This window comes from Lissotriton vulgaris, chromosome 10 (assembly GCF_964263255.1).
Source record: "Lissotriton vulgaris chromosome 10, aLisVul1.2, whole genome shotgun sequence".
NCBI lineage: Eukaryota > Metazoa > Chordata > Amphibia > Caudata > Salamandridae > Lissotriton > Lissotriton vulgaris.
In genome coordinates, this window is record NC_141698.1 from 159613094 (window position 1) to 159627320 (window position 14227).

At 42.4% G+C, this 14227-nt stretch overlaps 2 protein-coding genes across 5 annotated transcripts in view; one reads left to right on the plus strand and one right to left on the minus strand.

The window, feature by feature from the left end:
• The window catches only part of LOC147684886 (solute carrier family 68 member 1-like), a 221551-nt gene extending 208752 nt beyond the window's left edge, over positions 1–12799 (minus strand). Inside the window, exon 1 of one of the 4 annotated variants that reach the window (XM_086940761.1) lies at positions 12641–12799. The gene's annotated coding sequence lies outside the window, so the exon portion shown is untranslated. Of the gene's footprint in view, positions 1–11957; positions 12145–12640 lie in introns of those variants that run through there. The other 3 variants (XM_086940759.1, XM_086940760.1, XM_086940762.1) reach the window with 3 other exon arrangements.
• A 20-nt stretch (positions 12800–12819) lies between these two features.
• The window catches only part of CDR2 (cerebellar degeneration related protein 2), a 136774-nt gene continuing 135366 nt past the window's right edge, over positions 12820–14227 (plus strand). The window contains exon 1 of the mRNA XM_086940763.1: positions 12820–13189. Coding sequence (XP_086796889.1) covers positions 13099–13189 — 91 coding nt within the window. The 5' untranslated portion in view covers positions 12820–13098. The remainder of the gene's footprint in view (positions 13190–14227) is intronic.

Below are 14227 nucleotides of genomic sequence, written 5' to 3' on the forward strand. Positions count from 1 at the left end.
CTAAACATGTCAAATGTTTCACTGGTGGAAATTAAATAATCATTTATGGAGCTTGTGTGTTTTGTTTAGATGGTCATATGAGCAGGTATATTAGGTTCCACACAACTGTTAATTACCAAGTCACCAATTGCCCCTAGGTTTTAAAGTAGTAGCCCTTCACGTTTGTCTGCCCTATGATTATAAGGGAATAATGTTTCAGGAATTTCAGGTATTATCTTCTAAGTCTAGGTTTCTATAAATCTGTGTAGCTAAATTAGAGAGTTGTGTATTAAAATCACCTACAATTACTACCCACCGAACCTGCTCCTTCAAATGTATGTTACTTATGAAATCAAAAACAGAATCATATTTTTAACCGGGAGGAATATAAACATTGAAAAGTCAGAGGGAGCTGATCTGGGCCTATATAGCTTCTAAAATTAAATTAAATCCTAATATATTGCACATCATTACAGGAGTGGGGAATAATGCCATAATTCCAATCATACTATATAGAAAAAAGTATTGTTATGCTTCCACTGGAATGACCTAGACGTTTGGCAGAAGTATTAATACCATTAAAAAATTATTGTGAAGTTATCAATTTTCCAGGTTTTATGGAAGCAGATAATAGTTGCAATCCGCATTGTTAAGGAACACATTTTTAATAAGTAATCCTATTAGATACCACGAGAGTAAAGAACATGTGTAGCTAAGTTATTGGTCTGATTTGTTAGATATTTTATTTCTATTCAGAGTTCCAGACAGTCAAGACCAAGATTACTCTTTACTCTTAATAACAGAATAAAGTTCTGTCTACTGAAGGACATTAAGGGCCCGGTTACGATGTCTGTTGGAGTTGCCTCCGACTGACATTGCTACGGATTGGCAACTGACCGACCTCAGGTCGGCGGTTCCAACCTCATTATTTGGGTGTGACCGCACACGGAAAATGCCTGCAGCACAAGCTTCCATTGAGAAATGGGAGTTTGTGAACATCCCTCCACCGTGCGGGGATGTTCATGGGGGCACCATACATGCCCATCAAGCACAGATGCGGAGGCCGGGGGAGGGGGCACTGCCAGGGGCCCCCAATGTTGCTTTCAGACAGCCTTTCCATGTCAGAAACCGACATCATAATCTCCAAAGCCTGAAACGCCGTCCTTAAGGGACTATGAGGCCTTTCTGACTGACCGACGGGCTCCATGATCCTGTCGGATTGTGCCAGTTGGTCCCTACGACCGCACGCATCGTAATAAGTCGGTTGGACCGCAGGAGTAGATGATGTTTGGCACGCAAACGACAAGCCGGCGGTTGCGGTCTGAACCGCATCGTAATCAGGCCCTAACTGTTATACCTTTAGCACTGACTTGCACCACTATTGACCGCTCATCATTCTGTGTTAATGTATAAAATGCATCAGAACATAAATTGTACCCAGCAGTTAGATGGAAGTTATTTTCTCTAAAAGATTATTTAATACAAATAGTGTGACATCCCTGCCAAGTTTATGAGGCCCATGTGTGATGTAATCTATTTTTTTCTTCGAATTATGCAAATTTTATCTTGTCTAGGCCATTATAAAACACGACTCGAAGTCCCAGAATTTAAAGATAAATATAGTTTGGAGCAGCAAATCATGCATGGACCTGCCAAACTTGGCAGCTATTGTTTGCGTAGACATCACATCACACATGTTTTATGAAAAAAAAAATTCTTAGGATTATTGATTGGGGTCAACTTAAACCGAAATTCTGCTCTTACTCTAGACAAATCATACTCGCACTCTAAGATTGTTTATAAAGCATCGAAAAGCAGAGGAGATGGTTTGGGTTCTAAAGGAAAATCCTCTAACAGTACTTGACCATCTCGGTCTATCCTTCGTAAAGAATACATTTAGTCAACAGATTTTTTCCTTTGTTTCCCATTTCTCTTGAATATTGTTTTTATCTGCCGCAGATGCCACCTTCCTTTGAGTAATGTTTCCCTTGCTGTTAAATTCAATTCTGGAGTAATTAACCACAGGGACCGTTTGAGCACAATGTCTTTGGGTCACATCTGACTAAATAGGGGAACTAGTTAAGGATACTAATAATGCAAATTAAAACTTCAAAATATGGTCAAAACTAAAAGTCTTGTTTTCCCAATTTTTAAAAAAAATTTAATAGAAAACTCTATGCATTACTTGAAGCGTTTCTTAATATCTAACCTAGTTTCGTGTAAGATGGCTAGACACATCCAAACGCACTTCTGAAGTACTGGATAGGTAGTTTTCAAAACTATAACCATCACTCTATGTACCATTAAAAAGAACTAATGACTCTTTGCTATATTTCATAGTTACTAGAGATCCAAGTAAGTCTAAATAGATATCCAGTATTGTAAATTCCATGGAATTGAGGCTAGGGGAATTTTCTCCAGATATATTGGCATATGTGGGTGAACTATCGGGAAGATGGTGATTAATTGCAGCTGCTGCAGAGGCTTTAGTTGTTCCACTGTACAGGTATCAATATTATGCTCCATAATACGAATGTGGAAACAGTAGGCTAATTTCTCGAAAGCACAAGACACGTGTTTTTTTCATTGTCCGGGTTTTGTGGAGAGGACTGGGCAAGGCGAAACCTACTGCATTTGTAAATACTTATCTTACTTAGATGCGGTTTGTTGTTTGGTGAACATTGTAAAAATGTGCTTTTTACACACTGGCCTTGGGATATTTTACTTGCAAATAATGAGGTTGTCTAGGGGATAGGAACACCTTGTTTGCTCAAGTATTTCTGCAAAGTATTTCTAACACAAAGTTACTGATATAATTTATATTTAAACTTGTCTATTACTAAATGTGCAAAGTCATACAGTATAGCCCAGCCCCAACCACCAACTAAGTATCCAAGTCAGAAGCATAAGAAAAAAATCATATAATTAAATGAAACCCATCAAAGAAGAATTGCTCACAGTCAAATTCACTGACGTGCTTGTAGAAACAAAGGGAGAAAAGAGGACGGAAGAGATGCAAGTCTTTCATAGCTGCTGCCACCCTCTCTCCCGGAGCACACCTCACCTTGGTATGCCATTAATGAAATTAGCATTTGTGTTCAACTAACTGCAGATGTATTGAAAGAAGTGTCAAAAAAGGTTTAATACAGCCCAGCTCAGAGTTTACGCCTGCCAGAGATACTCCAGATTATTTTGAATAGGAAAGATAATGTGTTTCCTTAAACCTCCAGTCTAAAGTGGACAACTTTCCCTGATCACTTCGCAGGACACATTGTGCGTGTGGTGATCGCTTGCATGTGCAGATACATCAAAAAACGTATTTTTTAGAACTGAGAGGATTATGAGCCACAGAGCACCTTTGAAGAGTCAAGTTTACAAAATAGATCAGACCTGAACCATCAATGGGACACAGCAGTATTCACCATGGATACAGTCCAGAAATCACGTGGTATTTATACTAGAGAGGTGGTCCTACAACCAGAGGAAACAGGACACTACTAAGCAGTAGAAGAAACAAGATTTTCCACTTTGGGTTCGAATTTACAACCACAATCACTCACGGGTTACCTTAAAATCTTAATGCACCACACATCAGTTATACCTATAGAATGAGACCTCCTACCACAAAACTTATTTCTCCGTCCCTATTGTGTCCAAAATCTAGAGTATTCAATGTTAGTAAATTTATGGTAAAAAAGGCTGCATTGGATATTATCTCAGGGCAGTATGGGTATACAATTAATACTCTCCTTGTCTATTCACTAAAATATCATATGACTTGTAAAGTAATAGCCTTTGAAACAAGCAATACTGTATTACCATCAGGTCTTAACCTTCATGAAATTGTTTGATCTTGTGCAACATCATACCTACCTTTGTCATGCCTTTGTCACCCAATCTAACCAACTGGGTGACCCGTGGAGAAAGCTTAACCGATTAAATAAACACAAAGGGAATATTTCAAGCATATACACCCAGCATGATTTTGATTCACACATTCAGGGGTGAATAACTGCAGATCTCCACATTCCCTATTAGAATCTCTAAAGGTGACTTGTCCCAGAAGCTGCATTGTGCTGGTCCGCTCATGTGCTCAAGCAACACTCTTTGCCCACAGACAGGCACCTCTCTCACAGCTCATAGACAGGTGAAAAAGTGAGATGTGGACATGGCCAGGTAGCTCCAGGTGTTCTGTTAGGCATGTAGCTGTGAGCAGCAAAATGTTCGGCATTTTGTATCCCTCACCAGCTGAGTCCAGGCAAAGGACAGGCCATAAACGTGAGACAAACCGGCAACAATTAATATGACTGGTCACCCTACTTCAACCGGAGTCTTACAGTTAATCCCATGGAGACTATTATCCCAGCATCACATTTCTGATATCCTTTAGAGATTTCGTCCTTGCCAATGTGCTCAGGTCAAGAAATACAACAGGAACCTGACATCGCCTGCCGCACATTACTCACTAGTTTTTTAATCACCTTACACAAGTCTGGTTCCTTAAGTCTTTGGTTTTGACCACTGCCCTGATTGTCCTGTTGTGGCAAGTGTCTGCTTTCTGGCATCACAAAGGAAATATGGTTGTCTTTCTAATCAATCTGTAATCAACCCCCTTTGGCAACCTAAACAGCTCCTTCACACCAATCCATTTTGTAGATCAGACCTTCAGGCACGAGCTCCACTGGGACTCTCAACGTTCTTAGACTCTGACTTCTATAGAACTGTGTATTGATTAGGCTTAATCATTAGTGAGCAGTGTAGTTTCATACTTTAATTTTTTATTTTTTATTCTTCTTGTGACATCAAGTGGTATCACTTCGTCACTTTAAACAATAGCTGTCGCTTTTTGAATAGGGTGATGCTGTACAAATCTCCCAATTGGCCCTACTACTACTATTGGCGATACCTCTGCCATATGTCCTCATCCCTTGCAGAAACCGTATTTGGAGTATTTTATTTTATTTTGTTCACTTCAAATATATAATACCCATGCCTGCATTGCGAAATACATGCTCTGACTTGACAATAATATAGCATTTTCAAATTTCCAGTCACGCTCGCGCAACTCATTTTGTGCAGTAGCGCCATGCTCTGTCACTATTGTTTATTGTACCATTGAATCACATCCTCCCAAGAGGGCCGCTGCCCGCTCTCGGTCTAGTGGCTAGGGGGAGTACTCGGAAGCTCAGGTTTCACTTAAACAGAACCAGCGCGACTCCCGAGTAAGATGCTGTCCCGGGGAAGCTGACACTAGGTATTACCGATCGGTTTCACCAGCAAGGAAGTAAGTAATACTTATAGAAACCCGAGTTTTCAGACAAACGGGATCTGAAAGCCAGTGCATTTGCTGCTAGCAATTTGGCGGGCATGTTTTTACCGATCTCTCTCCTTCTTTTTTACCTCGTAACGAACAACCAGCAGTGAGTCCACACGGTGAAATCGAATCCTTAGAGAGACCATGAGGTGCCATTGAGCACAGCAACAAGTAAATACCGAGAGTCTCACTCTCTGTTTTTTCCTAATTCCATCTATTGTGTTTTTTCTCATTTCATCTATTATGTGTTATATGTGTCTACTGTCCTGGTCACATTAAGTCCTGTCTTGTTTTTATGTGTGAATTCACCACCAGTTAACACAGTCATCGTCTAAAATTTGACATGAGAGCCTGCACGCGCCATTATGGTGCAACCATCCACCATAGTCCAGGTTGCGTGCGCCTTGAGAGTATACTATGTGAGCCTTCCGTTTGGGGATGTGTCAAATGCTACTAATGATATGCTTTCTATTTACAGCATCTGAAATCAGAGAAAATCGTATGTATTCTAACACGAAAGCATGCTTTATTACTTAAGTGTGTATTTGTTATTTTAATTATAACTGCCTAATTAGGTGCTTTGGAGTGACAAATGCAGGGCTGGTCCCGGCATGGTCCTGAAGAAACGCTAGGGGTAGCATGAAACATGTTGACCTTTCACTGAACCAATCCTCATTATAGGTTGGTTAGTAGTGATACCCACCCCACTTTTAACATACCTGCCTAGGAGCATAATAAATCTGTTGAGGCCCACTAAGCACGGTATTTTTAATCCACCTACACCCACTCCACTAATTCTTTTTTGCACCACACATAGTCTCTCACTTTAAAGTGCTCCTGCGTAGTTCGTGAGTCGCAGCACGCTCCTTTTCGTAGAGAACTGGGATGGCCCCAATGATGAAGCAGGTCACCGCGGGGCGACCCCGGTGAGTGAGGGGACACTAGAAAGAAATGTTTCTTTCTGAACTGGTACCACTGATCACTCAGGGGAGTTACCATGACATGAGCTAGGTCTCGGAACCCAATACTTTGGATTCCCTTTTTTGCACAGTCAATACTTGAAGGGCGACCTAGTATCTCATTCCTCCTTCTCCCTTAGTTTTATATCTGCCCAGATTATAAATTCTCTTCTCAAGTCGTGCAAAAGACTCAACACACACAGTTGAAATTTGAACCCTTCTTTTATCCTTGTTTACGCATCATCCTCTTGAATTTCCAATGTCTGCACTGCATGATCTATAGCCTACATTGTTTGCTCCATTCCCACAATATGCCAAAAGTCATGGTGCACCACAGTCCGGTCATAATCATCCAGGGTGCCCAACGACGTGTTGCCAGCAGAGAACTGTTACTCCATTTAATGTGCCAGCAGAGAACTGTTACTCCATTTAATGTGCCAATCACCCTGGGAGGGTGGCTCCAAGAAGCACCACATATTGTGGTGATCACATCCCATGATGAAACACCATTAGAACAACTCCAGCTCGATCACCCACCCACAACTCAACTTCAAGCCCCAGGGGCTTTGGTCCTGGTGGCAGTTTTGTTGAGCCAGAACGTGGGTCAACCCCATACAATCCTCCAATTGGGTCAGAAACATTGACAGATTGAGACCACTAGCATCTCAGGTCTCCATTAATAGCTCATATTGCAGGTCTTGGAGAAAGGGAGGGGGCCGCATGGCGATCTATTGCTGTGGCTGGAGACAGACTCGGTCATAATAGATACTCCAAGGTCCTTTTCAAAGAGCATGGACTGAAGTGATCACTCAGCCATCAGGGCTTGAGCAGGTTCTCCCAACGACTGTGCCATCATGAGGCCTAGCCAGCAATGCCCCCTACTGCCATTATTTATTAGAGTAGAGTTCTGAATGGAAAATGTAACAATTCACTATATTACATTGATGTGTGAATCATTCAAACTGAGTGCCGAGTAATCTACTGTTTGCACACCCACTTTGCACATTAGTTGCAGAGGAGCTGTGTTTATCTATGAAAATGTAAATAGAACTTCCTGTGGAGCCCCATCTGCTCTTCAAAGTTTCAGACAGGTCAGGCTATTATGAAACGAATGATGGGCCACCGTCACTTTGTTTACGCCGGCCGCCCCCGCTATTGCTGGTGTGCCCAAATATTGCTGGGACCATACAAGTCAGTACTGATGGAGTGACGTTTGTAAAATTACACCCTCATGAAATGAAGTACCTCCATAATAATGTATTAACTGCACGGACTACCCAACCTTGAACACGAACATGGGGCAAACGCATTTTACCTAATATATTAAACCATGATGACATGAGCACGTATTAACTGTTTATGCTGTGGAAAATCGTACTAGTGCATGTTTATGTTTGTTGTACATTGCACATTTTGCATGTTGTCCATGAATATTAGAAAAGCTGCTTTACAATAATAGCTTTCGCTAGGTAACAACTAATACAGGGTAATAGTATGGTGGGAGGTTAACATAATAGGTTTTATTTCATGAATTAATATTCTTTTGTGTACATTTACTTTAGTACAAGATTGGGCTTGCATAAAAATGGCCTCTTGTCAGAGCCGGCATGTGGTTGTCTTGGTCTGTATGAAGTACGCATGCGTGGAGAGCACTGCCTGCTCATGAACTATCAACTAATGTAATCTGTTTGAAGGCCATGTTGACATGTGTCCTATTGTTTATGTGCCAAGATGCAACAGCGACTGTGGGAACTGCCATCGCTATGTGCAATTTGAATGTGAAGCGGATGTCATAATATTAAAATGTTGCAGAATGTATAACAATTGATATTAGTAGTATATGAATGTATTTATCCTTAATACTTCTTTTGTTAAAACCAGTATGGGATGGATTTGCGATGAGAACCTGATGAGGAGACTCTAACATGCCCTGTGTCAACCAATCACAGGCCGCCACTGACACTGCAACATTGTAAGATAGTGAGCTAGGAATTGGGGAATAATTGATATCCCAAAATGTGGGTTTGGTGGCAGATCATCGAGAGAGAGAGATATCGAGACCCAGAGATCTTGGAAAAGCGGACCAGCACCAAGTCAGAGAGAACCTTAAGTACAAGAATGTTGCGGGAGTGCTGGGGAGGAGACTGCATCCGAGGAAAACTAGATCAAAGGTAAATAGATTGGGAGATTATTGTTTGCCAGCTATTTGCAAGACTTAAACTGCACCTGTCCTGTTAACTTTGTCCTCCGAGCCTATCTCTGGGGACCCCTGCCACAACTTCGGCCAAGGAAGTCGTTTCCTGATTCTTTCATGGGTAACACCCTCCTTAAATGTTTTAATTCTGCAATATATTTCTGCAAAGTAATTTTGCTGTACCTTCTTTCCCTTACCCTTATGCACGCTTTGATGTTGAAGCAAATTATTAATTTTGATTACATTGCTTGATAAATTGTTCTCTTATAAGTGGTCTTGTGTGTGTGTGTACTGATAATCTGAAATGAGCATTTAATTTAATAAGATACAATTATTAACCGGATAAATGACTTTGTGGTTATTTAAATAAAGTATTAAACTGTTTAGTTAATCATAGTCCCCATCAACTCGCCAACTAATAGTCCATCGACCAGAAGAAGACAGTTGAAATTAAGAATAGTCAGGAATATAAAAAAAAGTGTTATTAATGTGAAGTATAGAACTGTACATATACAAAAACTGACAAAATTAAACCCCCCCTAATCCAGCGCTTGTCTTCAGGGATCATTTATGGGTAATGTGTGATGGGCCCCCTTGGTTGGTATGTGATTTATGTGGGACATGTTGTCAAGGTCCCTGGCTTATGAATTAGGGGTTGCGCTGGATCAGTACCTATGGGCTAGAAGCAAGTAACCCGACAGAGGGGACAGCCATTGTGTCACAGACATAGCCATACCTTTTACTGTTGAAGAATGATGTTCAACCACCCCTTTTTCTCTGGAAATGCCCCGTTTTTAGAGTGTTTGTAATGAGTCCCTCACCCAGCTGGTACAGGACTTCAAATGTCCTACTTTTTGCTCCTCATAGACGTCAAGCTTGAGATCCCATTGGGAGTGGCCAGCGTTCGTTCATGTGGCGCATGGGAGGAACGCCCTAAAGAAGATATCATGCACACTGAGGCTTTATGAATAGGATTGTCCTTACAAGTGTAATAAGGAGAAAAGCGAGCATCTAGAGCAAATGAGCTAAACCACAGTAAACTGGTTCAAGATGTGTCCCAAAGTATACATATAGAAATGTCACATTAGTTGATAACAAAATCCTGTCCAACTATTATCTGTAGTACACTTGTGGGCAAATTGCACACAGAATGTTATTTACACATATCAATGAGTGCATGTGCATTCGCAAATACGTCCAACTTGGAATCCCATTTCAGATGCAATCAACAGTTGAAATAGAATTAGCCTTGCAGTCGTTATTAGGTCAAAGTGACCTATGAAGTGATAACAGAGTTCATCACACTACTTTGGAAGGTACTGTTGAGTGGTTTTGCAGAGTGGGCCTATCCAAATCAATGAAAATGAAACATTTTTAGAGGAAAAGGAATATTTTCAAGTCAGTGATCTCACTGAAGTCTATGACAGGTATTTCAATTGTTCGGAAGATAAACAGAGGTTTAAGAGGTGTGACACTGAGGCCCGGCTGCAGGATTCGGGATCTGGGAGGGTCATGAAGAAGCACTGGTGGGCCATGAAGATGACTAATATTGTCTTGTGTCTCCCAGGTACCAGAGTCCTGGCTCTGGGCCTTTTGGATACTTTACTAATTTTACTCTGGATTTCTGGGAATTTGTACTTAAGCACTTTATTCGTTCTGCTTTCTACATCTCGGTCTCCTTTCTGTCTGCTTCAGCCTCCATATTATCTTGCTCTCCTCCCCACCTCACCCTCTGCTCATTCCCCCTCCCCCTCTTATTGCTTTACCTCAACTTCCTATCTTCACTTCATCCTCCTTAACCCCTCCCTTTTCACACACTGCACCCTTCATTCTTTCAGCAACCTCTTAATGTGTGTCAAACTCCTCTATCGTTTCACCTGACCTTTATGTCTCCATGTCACACTTCTCTCGCCACCTTGCTGCCTGCCTCATTCCCTCGGTCTTTCCCGACTTACCCTACTTCTTCTTTTCATCTCATCACCCTCTATTCCTAACTTTCTTCCATCCCTCTGACTTACCATTTCCCTCTCCAAGTAACTCTCCTCCTCATTATCAATCAACTTTCTTATAAAGCGCGACTACAAACTGGTGAGGGTCTCAGGGTGCTGAGTGGGAGGGAGATGTGCGGTTTAGTAAAGAGCCACGTATTGCCGTCCTTTCTAAAATTGCAGCACAGTGGTGATTGCCTGAGGTGCAGAGGCAGGGAGTTACAGGTCTTTGCAGCTAGTTAGAAGAAGGATCTTGCTCCAACCGTGGTCTTGCGGATCTGTGGGAGGGTGGCCAGGGCCAGTTGGGAGGAGCAGAAATGTCCGCTCTGCCCTCCTTGTCCGCTGTTCCCCTCTCTTCTATCTTTCCCTCTTGCCACCTCACTCACTACCTGCCCAATTACTTTGTCCACCTCACCCTCTTCAGTCAGACTCACCTTCACTGCTGCTGCATATGTAGTAAAAAAATGTCTGTATGTAAAGGAAACTTGAATTTCTACTGAACAAGTAGGTGTGTGTCTGGTGTGGGTGAGCAGTTGGGTGTAATCGGTCTGTGCAGTCCTGTGCCCTTTTCATGTTCTTCACTGGTAGTTGTCAACATTTTGGACAGTTTCAGCACCAAGCGACAGATTATAAGGAATGAGCTATAAAGGGACAGTAAGGCTCTAAGTAACTTTTTTAAGTTGTGGGTAGTGCCTACTGCTTTACATGTACCCCAAGAGAGTGTAATAACAATTGGAAGAGAAAAAAATGTGGCAACCTACGCAGAACTGACCAAAAATCAAATGTGGGCCTGTTCCACCCACACCTGCTCTCTGTATGAAGAGGACAGTTTCCAAGGTTGATACCTGGGATTCTCATTTTGTGGCTAGTTTCTCGACCAAAATGTGGCTGTCAGTTTCTTGAGCAGAGTGTAGTTTAAGAGTAATCCCTGGGGAAATGTATAGCACATTTGAGTGCCTCAAAACTGAACTGTCTAGCTCCCCTTGTTGCTGGCATGTTCCTACCTCTATCCCGGTCTCTTCCTCTCTCACTAGTCTCCTATCCCCATCACACTCGCTTTCTCCATCACTCTTGCTGCCCATCGCTCGCCTCTCCCGTCTTCCTTTAGTAATGCCCCTCACCTCCAGTCTTTTCTCCCTCCTCCTCTGGACCCTCCCCATCACTTATCATGTACTCATCACTCTTCTCTCCTACCACCTTCCTTTCTCATCATTCACATTCACCCGTTCCTGGGCAAGATAATAAGTTAAACAATTCGACAGCAAACCCACGTGACTCATTACCAAAAAGAACGTCTTCATACCACAGGAAGCAAAGTAAATTAAACTATTATCCTAATTATGTTCACATTGTAATGAATGTCCTAATTATTCATCAAACAGGCAAGAGCTTAACTGCTCAGTCAAATTATTTTTCAGGATGAGCACCTGAGCAAAGGAGGGCGCTGATAACCAACAGTTACAGTATGCAGCAAAACAGTGCCAGAGCGGGGCGTTGGAAATGATATAAGACGTGCTACATACAAACAGCGTTTACATAACAGGTGAGCAGAAGTGAGTGAAGCACAGCACGAACAAAAGGCGCGCAGCAGCAGAGAACATTCATAAGCAGCGGTACTTGTGCAATCGAGGGTCTCACTCTCGGCATCTCCAGCCTCCCATTCGCTGCATCCTGTTGACACCTGACAGGTGCCGGTCGAACCCGGTAGTGGGCGTGATCTGTTGCTATGAAACTGCCAGAGTGAACGCAGTTGGAAGTAATCGGAGGACTTGAGTTATGGTAGCGGCCATGTTGGATGGAGAGCTTGCCAAAACACAGACTGGCCAATTTCACCAGCTAGGCTGACGACATGGATTACATGATCAGTTTTGAGAATGGTCTGAGTAACACCTACAGATTTAGTAATGTCAATATGGAATTTCCACCGGATCATGTATGTATGTAATATATATATATATTTACACACACAATATAAAATAATACATATGGGAGAGGATGTGACGTTACAACCAGAGTGGCCGTCTTTGGAACTGAGAAACCGGGTTCTAATCTCGGCGTCAGTTTAACATCCTGTGATCCTGGGCAAATCACTTAATCTTTCCATAGTTTACAGTCCATGTGTGATGCAAATACTGCTAATTTAAAGCGCTCGAATACCTTCGGGTGCAGTGCGCGCTATATAAAAATTGCAACATAAAAAACACACCTTGTCAAACTTCTTGTGCGTTCGCCGGTATTAGAATTTTTGGTAGGCGTTTGTATGCCTATCATCTCTGCACATTGTGGACGGTATTCTCCTGCCTTTTCTGGCAGCTCGTGATTTGCTCCCAGCAGTTTTCGAATCTTCGGCTCACCTTTAAATCACTCATTAACTACACCTAATATGGCTGCTATCCATATTATGCGGCCTAGTGTTTACACAGGACGACGGAAGCTTTGCACGTGCATGATATGGGCGGCTTGCTCAGTTGTGGTTTGAATCCTCCTGTAGTAACTGCCACGTAGCGCGAGGAGCGGCGCTCGGGTATCTCCGGACGGGCTCGGCCGGCTTGGAGCGGCGCTGGGCGAGGCAGAAGCTTGGGATTGGCTGACTAGGGAGCTGGCCAGGGTTAGAGAGTGCTGCTTGTGTGTCCCGCTGTCAGTGAGCCTGGGCTACCTCGCAAGATGGCAGGCGTGCTTACCGGTACCGTGATGGAGGTGGAGTTTGACATGAGGGAGGACGAACCTTGGTACGACCAACGGGACCTGCATCAGGGTGAGTGCAAGCTTCAGCTCGCCATGTGTGCGGACGTATGGGGAGGATGAGGCAAATGGGGTCTGAGTCATTTCCAGGAAAGATGAAGAAAGCATCAGGACGCAGGGAGGGGTCGGAGGTCCCATTCCTTCTACCAGAGTGGGATCGTTAAGAAGAATTAAGAGAATACATTTTTCTCAACTTTTGAAGAAATATTCATGGAATGCATAGTAACTGTCACGTATGTGTGGAACACATTCACATTCTCCACGTGTGTGTAGATCTTCCATACGAAAGCTAATGTTGAAACTGGGAGGCAAGTGTTGACCAACATGTTAACATAAAAGTTGTGCTTACTATTAGCGAGTTGAGGTGCTTCGATTGCCTTGCGCCCTTAGCCCTTGGAACTTTAGCCTTAACTCAAGCTGCTGTTCTAACTTGATAAAGGTTGACATGCGATGGTAGAAATGGAAAATTGTTTGTTAATTTATATGTATGCGCATGTATTATTTTTTCCAGCTAGCATACTAATGCCATTGGCGTGCCCTTGTGATGTTATGGATTCTCATGGATGTGCGCATAGTTATTGACGCCTGAATATTATGCTTGCAGGGGTGTTGCCTGAGGTCTGCTTATGTGAAACAGGACGGTATATACTGTCACAATATCAATGCTTGTCTCCTTGTCCCTCTACCTGTCTCCTTAACCCACTCTGTGTTGTGGTGTCCTAACATTTTTATCCTCCTGTCATTGGGCTTTTGTATATGTTTATGAGAAAGTAATAGTTCTCGCCCTAGTGCCATGCAATGCACGAATCACATTTTGCCGATAAGTATGTCAGCGTTTGGCAATATACTTTCAAATAGCCTCCTGTAAATCACAAATAGTTAAAATCATGGTTTGCCGAACATTGGTGAAGGATTTCATATTTTTAAAAATCCGTTTTATAAGTTTGTATTACTTTATAGCATTGCTGCTCTATAGAACGTTCCAAATATGAAAGGTAGCACAAGGCTTCTTGTTTTTCAAACAGCCTGGAGATTAAGTTTTAATTAGTGA